The sequence below is a fragment of the Dipodomys merriami genome, unplaced genomic scaffold (genome assembly GCF_024711535.1).
Source record: "Dipodomys merriami isolate MVZ:Mamm:240054 unplaced genomic scaffold, mDipMer1.0.p SCAF_373, whole genome shotgun sequence".
NCBI classification, from domain to species: domain Eukaryota; kingdom Metazoa; phylum Chordata; class Mammalia; order Rodentia; family Heteromyidae; genus Dipodomys; species Dipodomys merriami.
Genome location: NW_027205304.1, coordinates 869,449 through 881,866, shown reverse-complemented (window position 1 = coordinate 881,866; position 12,418 = coordinate 869,449). Strand labels below are relative to the sequence as shown.

General features: G+C 46.1%; 1 protein-coding gene across 2 annotated transcripts in view; it reads left to right on the top strand.

Moving 5' to 3' along the window:
- Stag3 (STAG3 cohesin complex component) overlaps positions 1–11,712 on the top strand; it is a 38,578-nt gene extending 26,866 nt beyond the window's left edge. For both annotated transcript variants that reach the window (XM_069989221.1, XM_069989223.1), the window contains exons 22-34: positions 91–171; positions 251–343; positions 470–638; positions 748–887; positions 2,142–2,243; positions 3,013–3,161; positions 3,315–3,443; positions 3,523–3,680; positions 8,722–8,956; positions 9,436–9,537; positions 9,832–9,910; positions 11,134–11,205; positions 11,461–11,712. In XM_069989221.1, coding sequence (XP_069845322.1) covers positions 91–171; positions 251–343; positions 470–638; positions 748–887; positions 2,142–2,243; positions 3,013–3,161; positions 3,315–3,443; positions 3,523–3,680; positions 8,722–8,956; positions 9,436–9,537; positions 9,832–9,910; positions 11,134–11,205; positions 11,461–11,484 — 1,533 coding nt within the window. In that variant the 3' untranslated portion in view covers positions 11,485–11,712. The remainder of the gene's footprint in view (positions 1–90; positions 172–250; positions 344–469; positions 639–747; positions 888–2,141; positions 2,244–3,012; positions 3,162–3,314; positions 3,444–3,522; positions 3,681–8,721; positions 8,957–9,435; positions 9,538–9,831; positions 9,911–11,133; positions 11,206–11,460) is intronic.
- The last annotated feature ends 706 nt before the right edge of the window (positions 11,713–12,418 follow it).

Sequence of the window (12,418 nt, the reverse complement as noted above, 5' to 3'; positions counted from 1 at the left end):
TGTATGTATACCAGATCTCCCCATTCCTCTCCCTTGCATGCTTTTGCCACTTGCCTCAAACCTCATTTTGCTGACATTTCATGGTTGCAGGTCGTCCAGCCAGCCTTGACTCTTGTATATTTTTCCATTCTATGGACAGTAGCCCACTTCATTGAGTCAGCTGCTTCTAAGGTGAGGCTAGGTTTAAAGGAGGGGAACAGATATTCAATGCCCAAGTCTTCATTCCTCCCACAAGCTACTGTCTCCATAGAATCAGCTGTTGAGTCTGAAGGACAGGATGACGGCCTTCTGCGAACTCTGTCAGAGCTGCCTCTCTGATGTGGATCCGAAGATACAGGAGAAGGTGGGAGCAGGGAGGATATTGTCTGAGGAGACACCATTCTGTAGGGACATTAGCTGTGTGAGTCTAATCTTGGTAAATATTCTGTTTCTTTAATCAGCCTTTTTTTTTTGTTATTACCTCCAACAGGCTTTTATTGTGTTAAGTGATCTGCTTATCATCTTCAGTCCTCAGATGACTGTAGAGGGACGAGAGTTCCTTCAGCCCCTTGTGTTTTCTCCAGAAGCTGCTCTCCAGTCTGAGCTAGCCAGCTTTCTCATGGACCATGTCTTCCTCCAGTCTGAAGACATGAGCAGTGGTATAGGAACTCTATACCTGGGGACTTAGGCAGGATTTGGGGCTGGGTTGGGCTCAGGTATTAAAGGCAATAGGCCTAAGCTTGTGATTGGTTCTGCTGTTGATGGCAGGTCACTCCTACTTCGAGGATGATGAACAAATAGAGCAGCTGCACCACCGGCGCCGCCTCCTCTCTGGGTTTTGCAAACTACTGCTCTATGGAGTGCTAGAACTGGATGCAGCCTCAGATGTTTTCAAACACTACCACAAGGTATAGTGAGGCCCTACAGACACTGAGAAGAGGACGCCAAGTTGAGCACAATCTGGCGTCAAACACCACAGCATTGTAGAAAGGAAGGAAAAGGAGGGCAGGACTATGAGGGTATCATGTAGTTCAGTCCCCAGTACCACCAAAAGGGTTGGATGGATAGATAGATAGGGAAAGAGATTTAGACAGTAGATCATTGTGTGAAAATTGGAAGGGAAATACCTTCTTCTTTTCCTCTTTCTCTCTATTTTTTCTCCAAACTGAGTTTATGGGATGGGATGATGTAAGAAGGAAAAAAAGAATAGAGAAGGGATCTGTTAGATTATTGGGACTTTGCTAGAAAGCCACGCACACATCCAGGTACAGAGAACAAAGAAAGGTTTATTGCTGGGAAAGGGGGCTGGCAAGACCCCTTTTCACAAGGGAGAAGTGAGAAGAAGCACTGCCTATTGTCTGAGGTGACCTATATAACCTGGAGGTTTCAGAGGGGCTAGAAGGGGCTAGGAGGTGGAGACCCTGGTATGGATGTATGGGCCAGGGGCTTTATCATGGCGGACTAAATAGTAGATAAGGGGCCCTGCAACTGCCCAGACCTGAAGGTCACTGAAGGGCTCTTGTTGCATTATATGGTGGTAGCTTCCCCAGAGAAGTGCCATCTGAAGGTAAAGGGGATTGATGGCTGATTATTTACTGGTTGATTATTTACTACCTTTACTACATGGGCCTAGCTTTTACCTAAGAAGGGAGCATGCTAAGCTGTGGAAAGGGGAAGGAGCGTACTAAGCTATGGGAAGGGAGCTCTTTGGGCTCTTAGCCATTCCTCACAAGATACCTAGATGTGTAGCTTAGCATCTCAGCCTCATCTGTACCACTTATGTTTACTGAGCACCTTGTGTACTAGGCCTGCCAGGCAGGAAACAGCACAGAGAAGCTTCTGCTCTGTGGATTCTGTCTTTGGGGGGAAGAGGTGCTCATATAGGTTGTAGTGCTATGTGATAGTGGGTGCTGGCAGGCTGACTCAGGAATTGGGCTCAGGTAAAATTATTTTCTTTGGGTTTTCACCTAAAGTCTTGATTTCTTTTGAGTTCTGTTCCCATTAGAGAAGAGGTCTATCTAGTTGGTGTTGTTTTATGCTTATTCGTGTTTATCTAAGGCTCTTTAGGAAATAGACATGGTCAGGGATGTAAACAAATCAAAGAGGAAGTTTTTTTAACCTGTGTTTAAACATTTTCTTCCTTCCTGTTTCCTCTTCTTCAGTTCTACAGGGACTATGGTGACATTATAAAGGAAACATTGACAAGAGCAAGGCAGATTGACCGAAGTCATTGTTCCCGAATCCTGCTGCTAAGCCTCAAGCAGGTGCTCCCTAAAGAGGGCCTTACACCTGTGACATCCTCTCCAAGGTCCCCACCACTCTCCCGTCAGCCGCTTAGACCATGAGATCTTTGAGAGCAGGAACCTTCTTATTTTGATTCTCTCTTCACATGACAGGTTCTTTCTTGCCTTGAAGTCCCTTAAAAAATGTTTCTGAAACCAGGTATCAGTGGCTCACACCTGTAATCCTGGATACTCAGGAGGCTGAGATCTGAGGATCACCATTAAAAGCCAGCCTGGGCAGAAAAGTCTGTGAGACTCTTACCTCCAATAAACTCAGAAAAGGCCCGAAGTGGTGTTATTGCTCAAGTGGTAGAATGTAAACCTTTAGTACAAAGAGGGTAAGGGACATTGCCCAGGCCCTGAATTCAAGCCATAAGACCAGCAGAAAGAAAAAAAGAAGGAAGGAGAGAAAAAGTTTCTGACTGGGCAGTTTCTACCCCAGCCCAATTGTCTGTTAAGATGTAGGAGGACCAACAATAAAGCAACAGGGAATTCCTCAATTTTTAGTTTATTCTCTCACAGCCTCCTTTAGTTGCCAGGCTTATTTATTTATTTATTGTTACAGAGCAGGGCTGAAACCTCTGCTACAGGGGTCAGAGACTGAAGTGGTGTCCTGGGATTAAAAATAGAGCAAAAGTAGTAGATGCCCTCCTAAGCCTCATGGGATTTTTGGGCAGAGGAGAGACTGTTTTTCTTCCTTAGAGCTATGTTGTTCTTTCTTTCCCAATCATGCTATGTCTTCCTGACACAGCTGTACACAGAATTGCTGCAGGAGCAGGGGTCCCAGGGCCTGAGTGAGCAGCCAGCCTTCATGGAGATGAGAGACCTCGCCCGGAGGTTTGCCTTGAGCTTTGGACCCCACCAGATTCAAAACCGAGATGTTGTGGTCAAGCTTCACAAGTGAGGAAGTGCTGGTTGGAGGCCCAGTACAGGGAGGGTGGGGAGTTGAGTCCTGGAGAGGGGGTTATGTGGAAAAGCAGTAGTCTTGTGGTGGTGGGTATGCTTTGGTTGACAAGAGGGAATTTCAGAATGAATTAATTGTGCCCAACCAAGGGAAGGCATCAAGTTCTCCTTGTCTGAGCTTCCTCCAGCTGGCTCCTCCGGGGAACCCCCCAATCTGGCATTCCTGGAACTCCTTTCAGAATTCTCTCCTCGCCTCTTCTATCAGGACAAGCCACTTATGTAAGTTAGTGGGTGGATGAGCAGAGATGTGGGTTACAGAAGGCTTAGTAGCCACGTCAGCCTTTTCACCCCTTCCTAGACTCTCCTACCTGGACAAGTGTCTACAGCAGGTCTCCCAGACACCAAGCCCTCCGTGGGGTCCAGTGACCACCTACTGCCACTCACTCAGCCCTGTGGAGAACACAGCAGAGGGCAGCCCACAGAATCGCCTCCAATCCAAGACAAGTCACATTAGAGGTAGGGGTACCTTCTGATACCTCTGCTTAGAGGAGTAGGGGTGGTCTTTGACTCCCCTCAGAGTTTAATTTTGTCAAATAAGCACTTTATTTAAGGGATTTCATTTTCTTTTACGATTTCACTAAACAAAAACAGCAAACATCTATGAAAAAATGAAATAGAAACTAATAATAAAAGCAATGATTGGGGGCTGGGAAGGTGGCTCAGTGGTAGAGCACTTGCCTTGCATGCCTGAGGCCCTGGGTTCGATTTCTCAGCACCACATAAGCAAAACAAAAAAAGCCGGGGGTGGCGCTGTGGCTCAAGTGGTAGAGTGCTAGACTTGAGCTGAAGAGCTGAGGGACAGCATCCAGGCCCAGAGTTCAGGTCCCATGACCGGACCCCCCCCCCAAAAAAAAAGCAATGATTGGGCTGGAGGCATGGTTCAAATAGTAAAAGTTCTTACCCTGACTTTGAAACCCTAGGACTGCCAAAAATATAGATAGAGGGGCTAGGAAGGTGGCTCAGTGGTAGAGCGCTTGCCTTGCATGCATGAGGCCCTGGGTTTGATTCCTCAGCACCACATAAGCAAAAAGAAAAAAGCCTGAAGTGGTGTGTGGCTCAAGTGGTAGAGCGCTAGCCTTGAGCTGAAGAGCTGAGGGACAGCGCACAGGCCGAGTTCAGGCCCCATGACTGGACCCCTCCCCCCAAAATAGATAGATAGATAGATAGATAGATAGATAGATAGATAGATAGATAGATAGATAGATAAGCTCATTTTTGTGTTTATTTTGCAGTACTGGAGATTTAACTCAGGGCAGTAATTACTAGGCAAGTATTCTACCACTTGAGCTATACTCCTAGTCCTCTCATAATTGTCTTTTCTCATTTTCAAACGAGTTTATTTTTTTTGTTGAGTTGCAAGTTTTTTTTAATATACTCTAGATTTAAGATCTATTTATCCAGTACATAATATGCAAGAATTTTGTCTGAGTTCCCTTTTTTTGTTGTTGTTGATAGTGTCCTCTGAAACACAAAAGTTCTTAAATTGGATGAAATTGAACCTTCTTGTTTTTTTCCTCTTCTGTTGCTTGTACTTTTGATGTTAGAGTCCAAGGAGCAATCCAAACCTGTCACACAGAGGCAGTCCTGTGCTTTCTGCTTACGATTGCAATCATTTCTACTCAGGAGGCTGAAATCTGAGGATCACAATTTGAAGTCAGCCTAGGCAGCAAAGTCAGTGCCCACTCTTACTTCTAGTTAACCTCCAAAAAGCTAGCCACAAGTGGAACTCAAGCATGGTAAAGCACTAGCTTTTAGCACAAAAGTTCAGGAATAGTGCCCAAGCACTGAGTTCAAGCCTCAGGACTGACACACCAAGTTTTATAGTTTTTTTTCTCTTAGATTTAGGTCTTTGAGAATTAATTTTTGCATATAATGTGAGATAAAGTGGGATTTCTTTTTTCTTATTCCCAATACTGTGTATTAAAGCTAGAGTCTTGCACATGATAACCAAGTATTCTACCACTGAGCCATAATCCCAACATGAGTTCTTTCTAATATCTTTTCTATGCCACCTAAAATTATTCTTTACACAACCAAGAAACTAATTAACAATATAGAAGATGCTATGTTTTCCGAAGTCATGAAGAATTCTCAAGCAGCTTTTTATTTAAACAGAAAAAGGGAAAGTACATTTAGAGAAAAGTATGAATTATGAATACTTGCCAATAACTGCCTGAAGGCTTGTACAAATAAATTCTAGTAAGAGAAGGGCCATACTACTTTAGATTGATCTATGAAGGCTTTCCCAAGTAGTTAGAATTTAAGCTAGATTTTTTAAAAAGGGTAAGGTTTGGCTGGACGCCAGTGGCTCATGCCTGTAATCATAGCTACTCAGGAGGCTGAAATCTGAGGATTGTGGTTTAAAGCCAGTCAGGGCAGGAAAGGCTGTAAAATTCTATCTCCAATAAACCACCAGAAAACTGAAAGTGGCGCTGTGGTTCAAGTAGTAGAGTGCTAGCCTTGAGCTGCTTGGCTGGACGCCAGTGGCTCATGCCTGTAATCATAGCTACTCAGGAGGCTGAAATCTGAGGATTGTGGTTTAAAGCCAGTCAGGGCAGGAAAGGCTGTAAAATTCTATCTCCAATAAACCACCAGAAAACTGAAAGTGGCGCTGTGGTTCAAGTAGTAGAGTGCTAGCATTGAGCTGCAGAGCTCAGGGACAGCACTCAGGCCCAGGTTTGTCCAAGATGAACAGAGGAAGAATGAGCATCAAGACTATGAGAACAGCATCAGGTGGCAGTGGCTCATGCCTGATCCCAGCTACACAGGAATCTGAGATCTGAGGATTGCAGTTTAAAGCCAGCCTAGCCTGGGCAGAAAAATCCATGAGACTTATCTCCAATTAGCCAGCTAAAAACTGGAAAGTGAGGTGTGACTCAAGTGGTAAAGTGTCAGCCTTGAGCAAAAAAGCCAAACGAGTGCAAGGTCCAGAGTTCAAACCCTAGTACTATCACAAAAAATAAAAAAGAAGCCTATGTGTCATCCAAATCATTGATAAGGATTGGTTTGCTAAGGTGAAATGACAGTGAGATTGGTTCTGTTGTTCATTAAGCAGACAATGCACATCAGTACTGGGATTGCAACAGTAAATGAAACACCTTCCTCAGAGAGCATCAGGTAGAGCTGTGGGGAAAAGGCAGGGAGAGTAGAGTGAGGGAAAACTGGAAGGGACAGGTTTGTAGTCTTACGGAGGAGAGGGGACAGGGAAGTCCTCACAGAATATGAATGCTGGGCAAAAAAACCTAAAAGGTAGTATTAAAAACTAGGCATATTGACTTGTTAATAAGTTTATTTGACAATTCAACAGTTTGTGAAATGGGTAGACTGAAAGTTCTGAAGAAGTAACTTTTGTAAGGTGTTTTGTGTGTCTGCACTCAAGTGCATGTAAGCACTGATTCTGGGGCTTGAACTCAGAGCCTGGACACTGTCCCTTAGCTTTCTCACTTAAAGCTAGGGCTCTACCACTTGAGCCACTGCTCCATATCTGAATTTTTGGTGATTAACTGGAGATAAGAGTCTCACACAGGGGCTGGGAAGGTGGCTCAGTGGTAGAGTGCTTGCCTTGCAAGTCTGAGGCCCTGGGTTCGATTCCTCAGTACCATATAAGCAAAAAGAAAAAAGCCGGAAGTGGCGCTGTGGCTCAAGTGGTAGAGTGCTAGCCTTGAGCTGAAGAGCTGAGGGACAGCGCCCAGGCCCAGAGTTCAGGCCCCATGACCGGACCTCCCCCCCCCCCCAAAAAAAAAAAAAAAGTCACACACCTTCCTGCCAGGGCTGGCTTAGAACTTCAGTCTTCAGATTTCAGCCTCCTGAGTAGCTAGGATTATAGGCAGGAGCTTTTAAAGGTGTTTTTTGAAGTAATTCAAAGTAGATAGATGTTTGATTGGTTAAAGTAGAAAATCTCTAGTTAGACGTTGCAGGTTCATTTGGTGGTTTCTGATTGGTTGAGCTTAAGTTTCAGTCTCTAAGCCATTAACTCTGATTTATAGTCTGGTTTGCTGATATCAAGACCCAAGGCACTGAAACGGCCTCCTTTATTTATTTATTTTATTTATTTTATTTATTTACTTATTTACTTACTTATAGTTGTGGGGCTTGAACTTAGCCTGGGTTCTGTGCCTGAGCTCTTTAGCTCAAGGCTAGTGCTCTACCACTTGAGCCACAGTGCTACTTCTGTTTTTCCGGTGGTTAATTGGCAATAAGAGTCTCACAGACTTTCCTGACCAGGCTGGTTTTGAACCACAATCCTCAGATCTCAGCTTCATGAGTAGCTAGGATTACAGGCATGAGCCACCAGAACCTGGCTATTTACTTACTTTTTGTCAATGGTGGGTATTGAACTCATGGCTTAGGCACTGTCCTTGAGCTTTTTCACTCAAGGCTAGTATTCTACCACTTTGAGCCATAGTGCCACTTCTACTTTTCTGGGGGTTAATTGGAGGTAAGAGTGTCATGGACTTCCCTGCCTGGGCTGGCTTTGAACTGTGATCCTCAGATCTCAGCCTCCTGAGTAGTTAAGATTACAGGCATGAGCTGCCAGCACCTGGCTGCCTTCGTATGTATGTATGCATGTATGTATGCATGTATGTATGTATGCATGTATTTATGTATTTATTGTTGCTTGTGGAGCTTGAACTCTGGGGCCTGGGTGCTGTCCCTAAGCTCTTCAGCTCAAGATGAACACTCTACTACTTGAATCACAGCGCCACTTCCAGTTTTCTGGTGGTTAATTGGAGATAAGACTTTCTTGCCTGGGCTGGCTTTGAACTCCTCAGATCTCAGCCTCCTGAGTAGCTAGGATTATAGGCATGAGTCACCAGTGCCTAGTTTTCCTTTTTTTTATGTGGGTTACGGGGCCTGAACTCTGGGCCTGGGCACTGTCCCTCTTCTCTTCAGCTCAAGGCTAGTGCTCTACCACTTGGAGCCCCAGCACCACTTCTGGATTTTTCTGTTTATTTAGTGCTGAGGAATCGAACCCAGGGCCCCATGTATGCAAGACAAGCACTCTACTACTGAGCTACCTTCCCAGCCCTCCTAATTTTTTTTTTTTTTTTTTTGGTCGGTCGTGGGGCTTGAACTCTGGGCCTGGGCGCTGTCCCTCAGCTCTTCAGCTCAAGGCGAGTGCTCTACCACTTGAGCTACAGTGCCACTTCCGGTTTTCTGGTGGCTTATTGGAGATAGGAGTCTCAAGGTCTCTCCTGCCCGGGTCGGCTTTGAACCGCAATCCTCAGATCTCAGCCTCCTGAGTAACTAGGATTACAGGCGTGAGCCACCAGCGCCCGGCTCTAATGTATTTTTAAGAAGAGCTATACACAGGGTTGTGTGTTCAGTATGTAGGACTCCATAGCACAGGGCTATGCATTCAGGACTCTGCTCAATTTTGAGGAGGACAGGCCATATGAATTTTCCATTTTCTTCTGCTTAACTTTCCCTTACCAAATCTGAGTAGGTCTTGGGAAAGTAAAGCTGCACAGGGCAGATCCCACCTGCTTTCTTGTAGGCTCCTACCAGCATCAGAGAGAGGACTCTTCCTCCTCTCAGGAAGAGAGCACATCCTCCACGCCCTCTACATCCTCCACATCCTCCACATCCTCATCCCAGGAGGAGAGCCTGCAGCTGAGCAGTGTCCCGCCCACACCCACCCTCACTTCCACCGTGCTGAGAAACAGGCAGCCGCTGGTGACAGTGGGCAAGAAGGAAGAAGAAGATGGCTCAAGACTGGAGTTTGTCTACCGGTGAGGCTGAAAGGAGACCAGCTAGTCCCCAGTTTGTTGTTGTGATTTAGGATTGGTTTAGTATTTGTTTGTTCCCACTGCAGCATACTGTGGACCCTGGGTGATCTTACATTTTTCCCTTTTATAGCTTCAGAATGTCTCTCTTGCACTCTTTCTTTTTGTTGTTGTTATAAACATGGAGTACAGGTTACAGTTTCACACATACTCTGGTTTTTAACACTAGCCATCTTACCTCTTTTACCCTTTATTTTTTGCCAGTGCCAGCAAGCACTAAGTAAATTTGATTGCTCACTGCTGGCTGGCTGCCACTTGAGCCATACCTCAAGCCTGGCCTTTTGTTGGTTATTTTGAAGATGACGGTCTTGCCCAGATTGGTTTCAGACCTCCAGGTCTTAGCCTCCTGAGTAGCTAGGATTACAGGAGTGAGTTGTGTTACCTTTATTTTTCTCCTGTCACTGATCCTGTTTCATTCTCAACAGCCTGCCCCTCTCAAGAACCCAGCAATCAAGGCACTCAGGTGCACTGTATTTTGGAGTTCCACCAGCCCTTCTAAGTCCTGGTCAGGACAGCCCATTGACTTGGTGAGTTTCCCATTCTCTTGTGGCTACACTGCACATCAGTCACTTTGAGAGCTTCTCACCTAACTCAGAACAGGAAACTGCCAGTGCTTTTTGGATTTGCCTTAGTCCTAGAACCCTTTCTTCCAGCACAGTCTAGAGCCAGCTCTACTGTGTAAAGAGAAGTACTCACTGGTGCAGGTTTGGGAACTTAGAGCCCAACTCTGCTTGGTTCTCATCCTTTCCTGAGTATCTCTGAGAAACTCTTAGGCCTAAAATAACAGTTTGAAATCCCCTACTTTTTGCCATTACTGGTAGTCTCCGCCTGATGGAAGAGGATGAGGAAGAACTAGGAATCCTGAATGAATCAAGTGAGGAGTGGCAAGATGCAGATAAGGTATGTGCCCTCAGCATTCTTTTCGTCCTTCAGACCCTGGGGCTGATAGGCTACAGGCATGTGGCAGTTCTTCTCTCAGAACACTGCTTAGGACAGCAGTGGAAAGAATCACAAAGGACAAGAAAAGTGGGATGAGTTATTGCAGACTTGGCATGGACTCTGCTTTTATGAAAGAAATAGGAAAATAAGTTAAAAAATGGTGAAAACTTGGAATAGCACTCTACCTCCTAAGTCCCAAATAAGTATTATGTCTGAGCCTCTTAAAATTCAGTTCTTCCTACAGCCAGGAATTCAGGATCATCAGTTCACCCTTGCAACACTTCCTCTCCCACCCCCTGCCCTGCCCTGTTTCCCTGCTCTTTCCTAAGACTGCTGGCCCCTGTTCCCCCTGCCCTGGCTGTCTGTTCTTCCAGGAAAAGGTTCTCCTACTTGCTGCAGAAGGCAAAGCTTGGGGCTTGAGTGAGGTGACTGAAACATGAATCCTCAGTTCTTTATCAAGTTATCTACTCCTTCTTCTCAGCCTGTTTCTCATCTTGACACAGAGTCCAAGATGAAAGTACCTTATGTTATGGCAGCCTGAACTTCCATAACAGCACTACAGCCTAGTGGCTGATAAACAACATACATTGATTCTATAGAGAGCAGGGTCAGCACAGCCAACTCGGGTGAGGGCAACTGCCACTTCAGAGTGTCAGTGTTTCATGTCCTCCCATGTAGAAAACAGCAGGCTAGCTCTCTGGCCTCTTAGAAAGGCACTAATCCCTTTGACCTCACCACCTCCCAAAGGCCCTACCCTACCTCCTGCTGATTTTACCATTGTGTGGTTGGATTTCATTATACATATCTGAACGAGCTCCATACACTATCTGCAGCACAATATGTATCATCTGTGCTCCTCTCTGTTCTGCTCTGGGGAGAGGGAAGGAGAGGATGGGAGAAGGTGGGATACAGCAGGGGGAGGATGGCCTTGTGCTCAAGAAGATCCAAACAATGCCATTGTCACAGCAGAGACCAGGAAGCAAAACCTCTTTGATCTGTCCTAAGGAGATTCCCATCCTCTGGCTCCAAAAGCTGAATGAATTTTAAGGGACTCAGCAGGCCAAGAGAGAGGGGACTGTGGGGGGACCCTGGGACTTGTTCTTTGGAACTCAACTGGAACCATGTTTCCATTGGCAATGACAGGGGTTCAGAGACTACTCTAATTTTTGACCCATTCGTTCTAGGAGCCTGGAAGCCCCTCCTCCCTCAGCGAGCATGGTCTGGACCTCCTAGACACCACAGAGCTCAGCATTGAGGTGAATCCCAGACCTGACTGTGTTCTCTCAAATGCCAGCATGCCACTGCAGTGTCAAGTAAAGAAAGGTTTTCGGGCATCTCAGTGGCTGCTCTGGAGCTTTGGGGGTTAGGGGAAGAGACAGACTCACCAGCTCAGAGTGCATGGTGCTTCTGCTGGCCCCTGGGCCTGTAGCTGTGACTGCATCTTCCTTCCATCCTCCTTACAGGATTTCTGACATGTTCTTCCCCTCCCCTCTCTCCATTCCCCACTCAAGGACATAAGCACTTGGAAAAGATGAACAAGAAGAAGGAGCACAATGAAACATGGCTTCAGTCCCAGCCCTGAGAGGAAGGAGGGGCCGCCCTGCCTTTCTGGCCTCCCTTTCTCTCCTGGTAGCTGATAGAAAAGCCATGAGCACCTGGCCTCCCCTCTGCCTGCTTTCTGCTGTTTGGAGTGGGGTGGGAGCTTCAGCACTGCCTCTCTGAATTTGTTAATAAAGCCCTGGGTAATTGTTCATTTGTGACTTCTTCCCAGATTCCTATAAGCCATAGTGGAGAGCTTAATAAATGTTCCAGCCAGCTGGCTCCTTGATGTGGCTTGAGCTTGGCACACTGTTATTGGTTAGAGTCTTTGGCACCATAGCCCTTAGTCAGGTGGCCCATACCACCGGGCCTTTGTAGGCTCTCCAGGCTAGATGGCTCAGCCAGGGAGAGGTAGGTGGTGCAGAAGTTAGAAGAGACTGGCTAATCTCCAAGCAGTTGAGCTGGTGGGAAAGGGTGCTGATAGGTAGAGTGGAGCCTTGTGAAACTCCCATCATACCCTCTGAGACTGGACATTGGCATTCATCAACCAGTCATCAACCAGGAGCTCTTTATAGGGTAATTTCACCCCCTCATCAAAAACATGCTACAGTTTATAATTTTATATCATAATAGCTAACAGGAAACAGAAGGTACTGTACATGTCCAGCCTTGCCAATCCAAGTCCACACATAGGCACCTTCATCCTTCCTTCACAAGTGATCCACAAGTCCAGCCATGTTCTCCAGAGCTTATCTCTGCTGTGCTGATCATCTCGCCTGCACTGCTACAAAATGGCCTTGGGGGAGCTTCTTCCTGCCTCCTGCCAATGACTTGCTGGTTCTCGTTCAGCCTTTGCAGCAGGACAGTACCTCAACTCTTTCCTCCCGACAATCAGTTACAGAGATGAAGACACTTGGGTTTCTTTCTGCT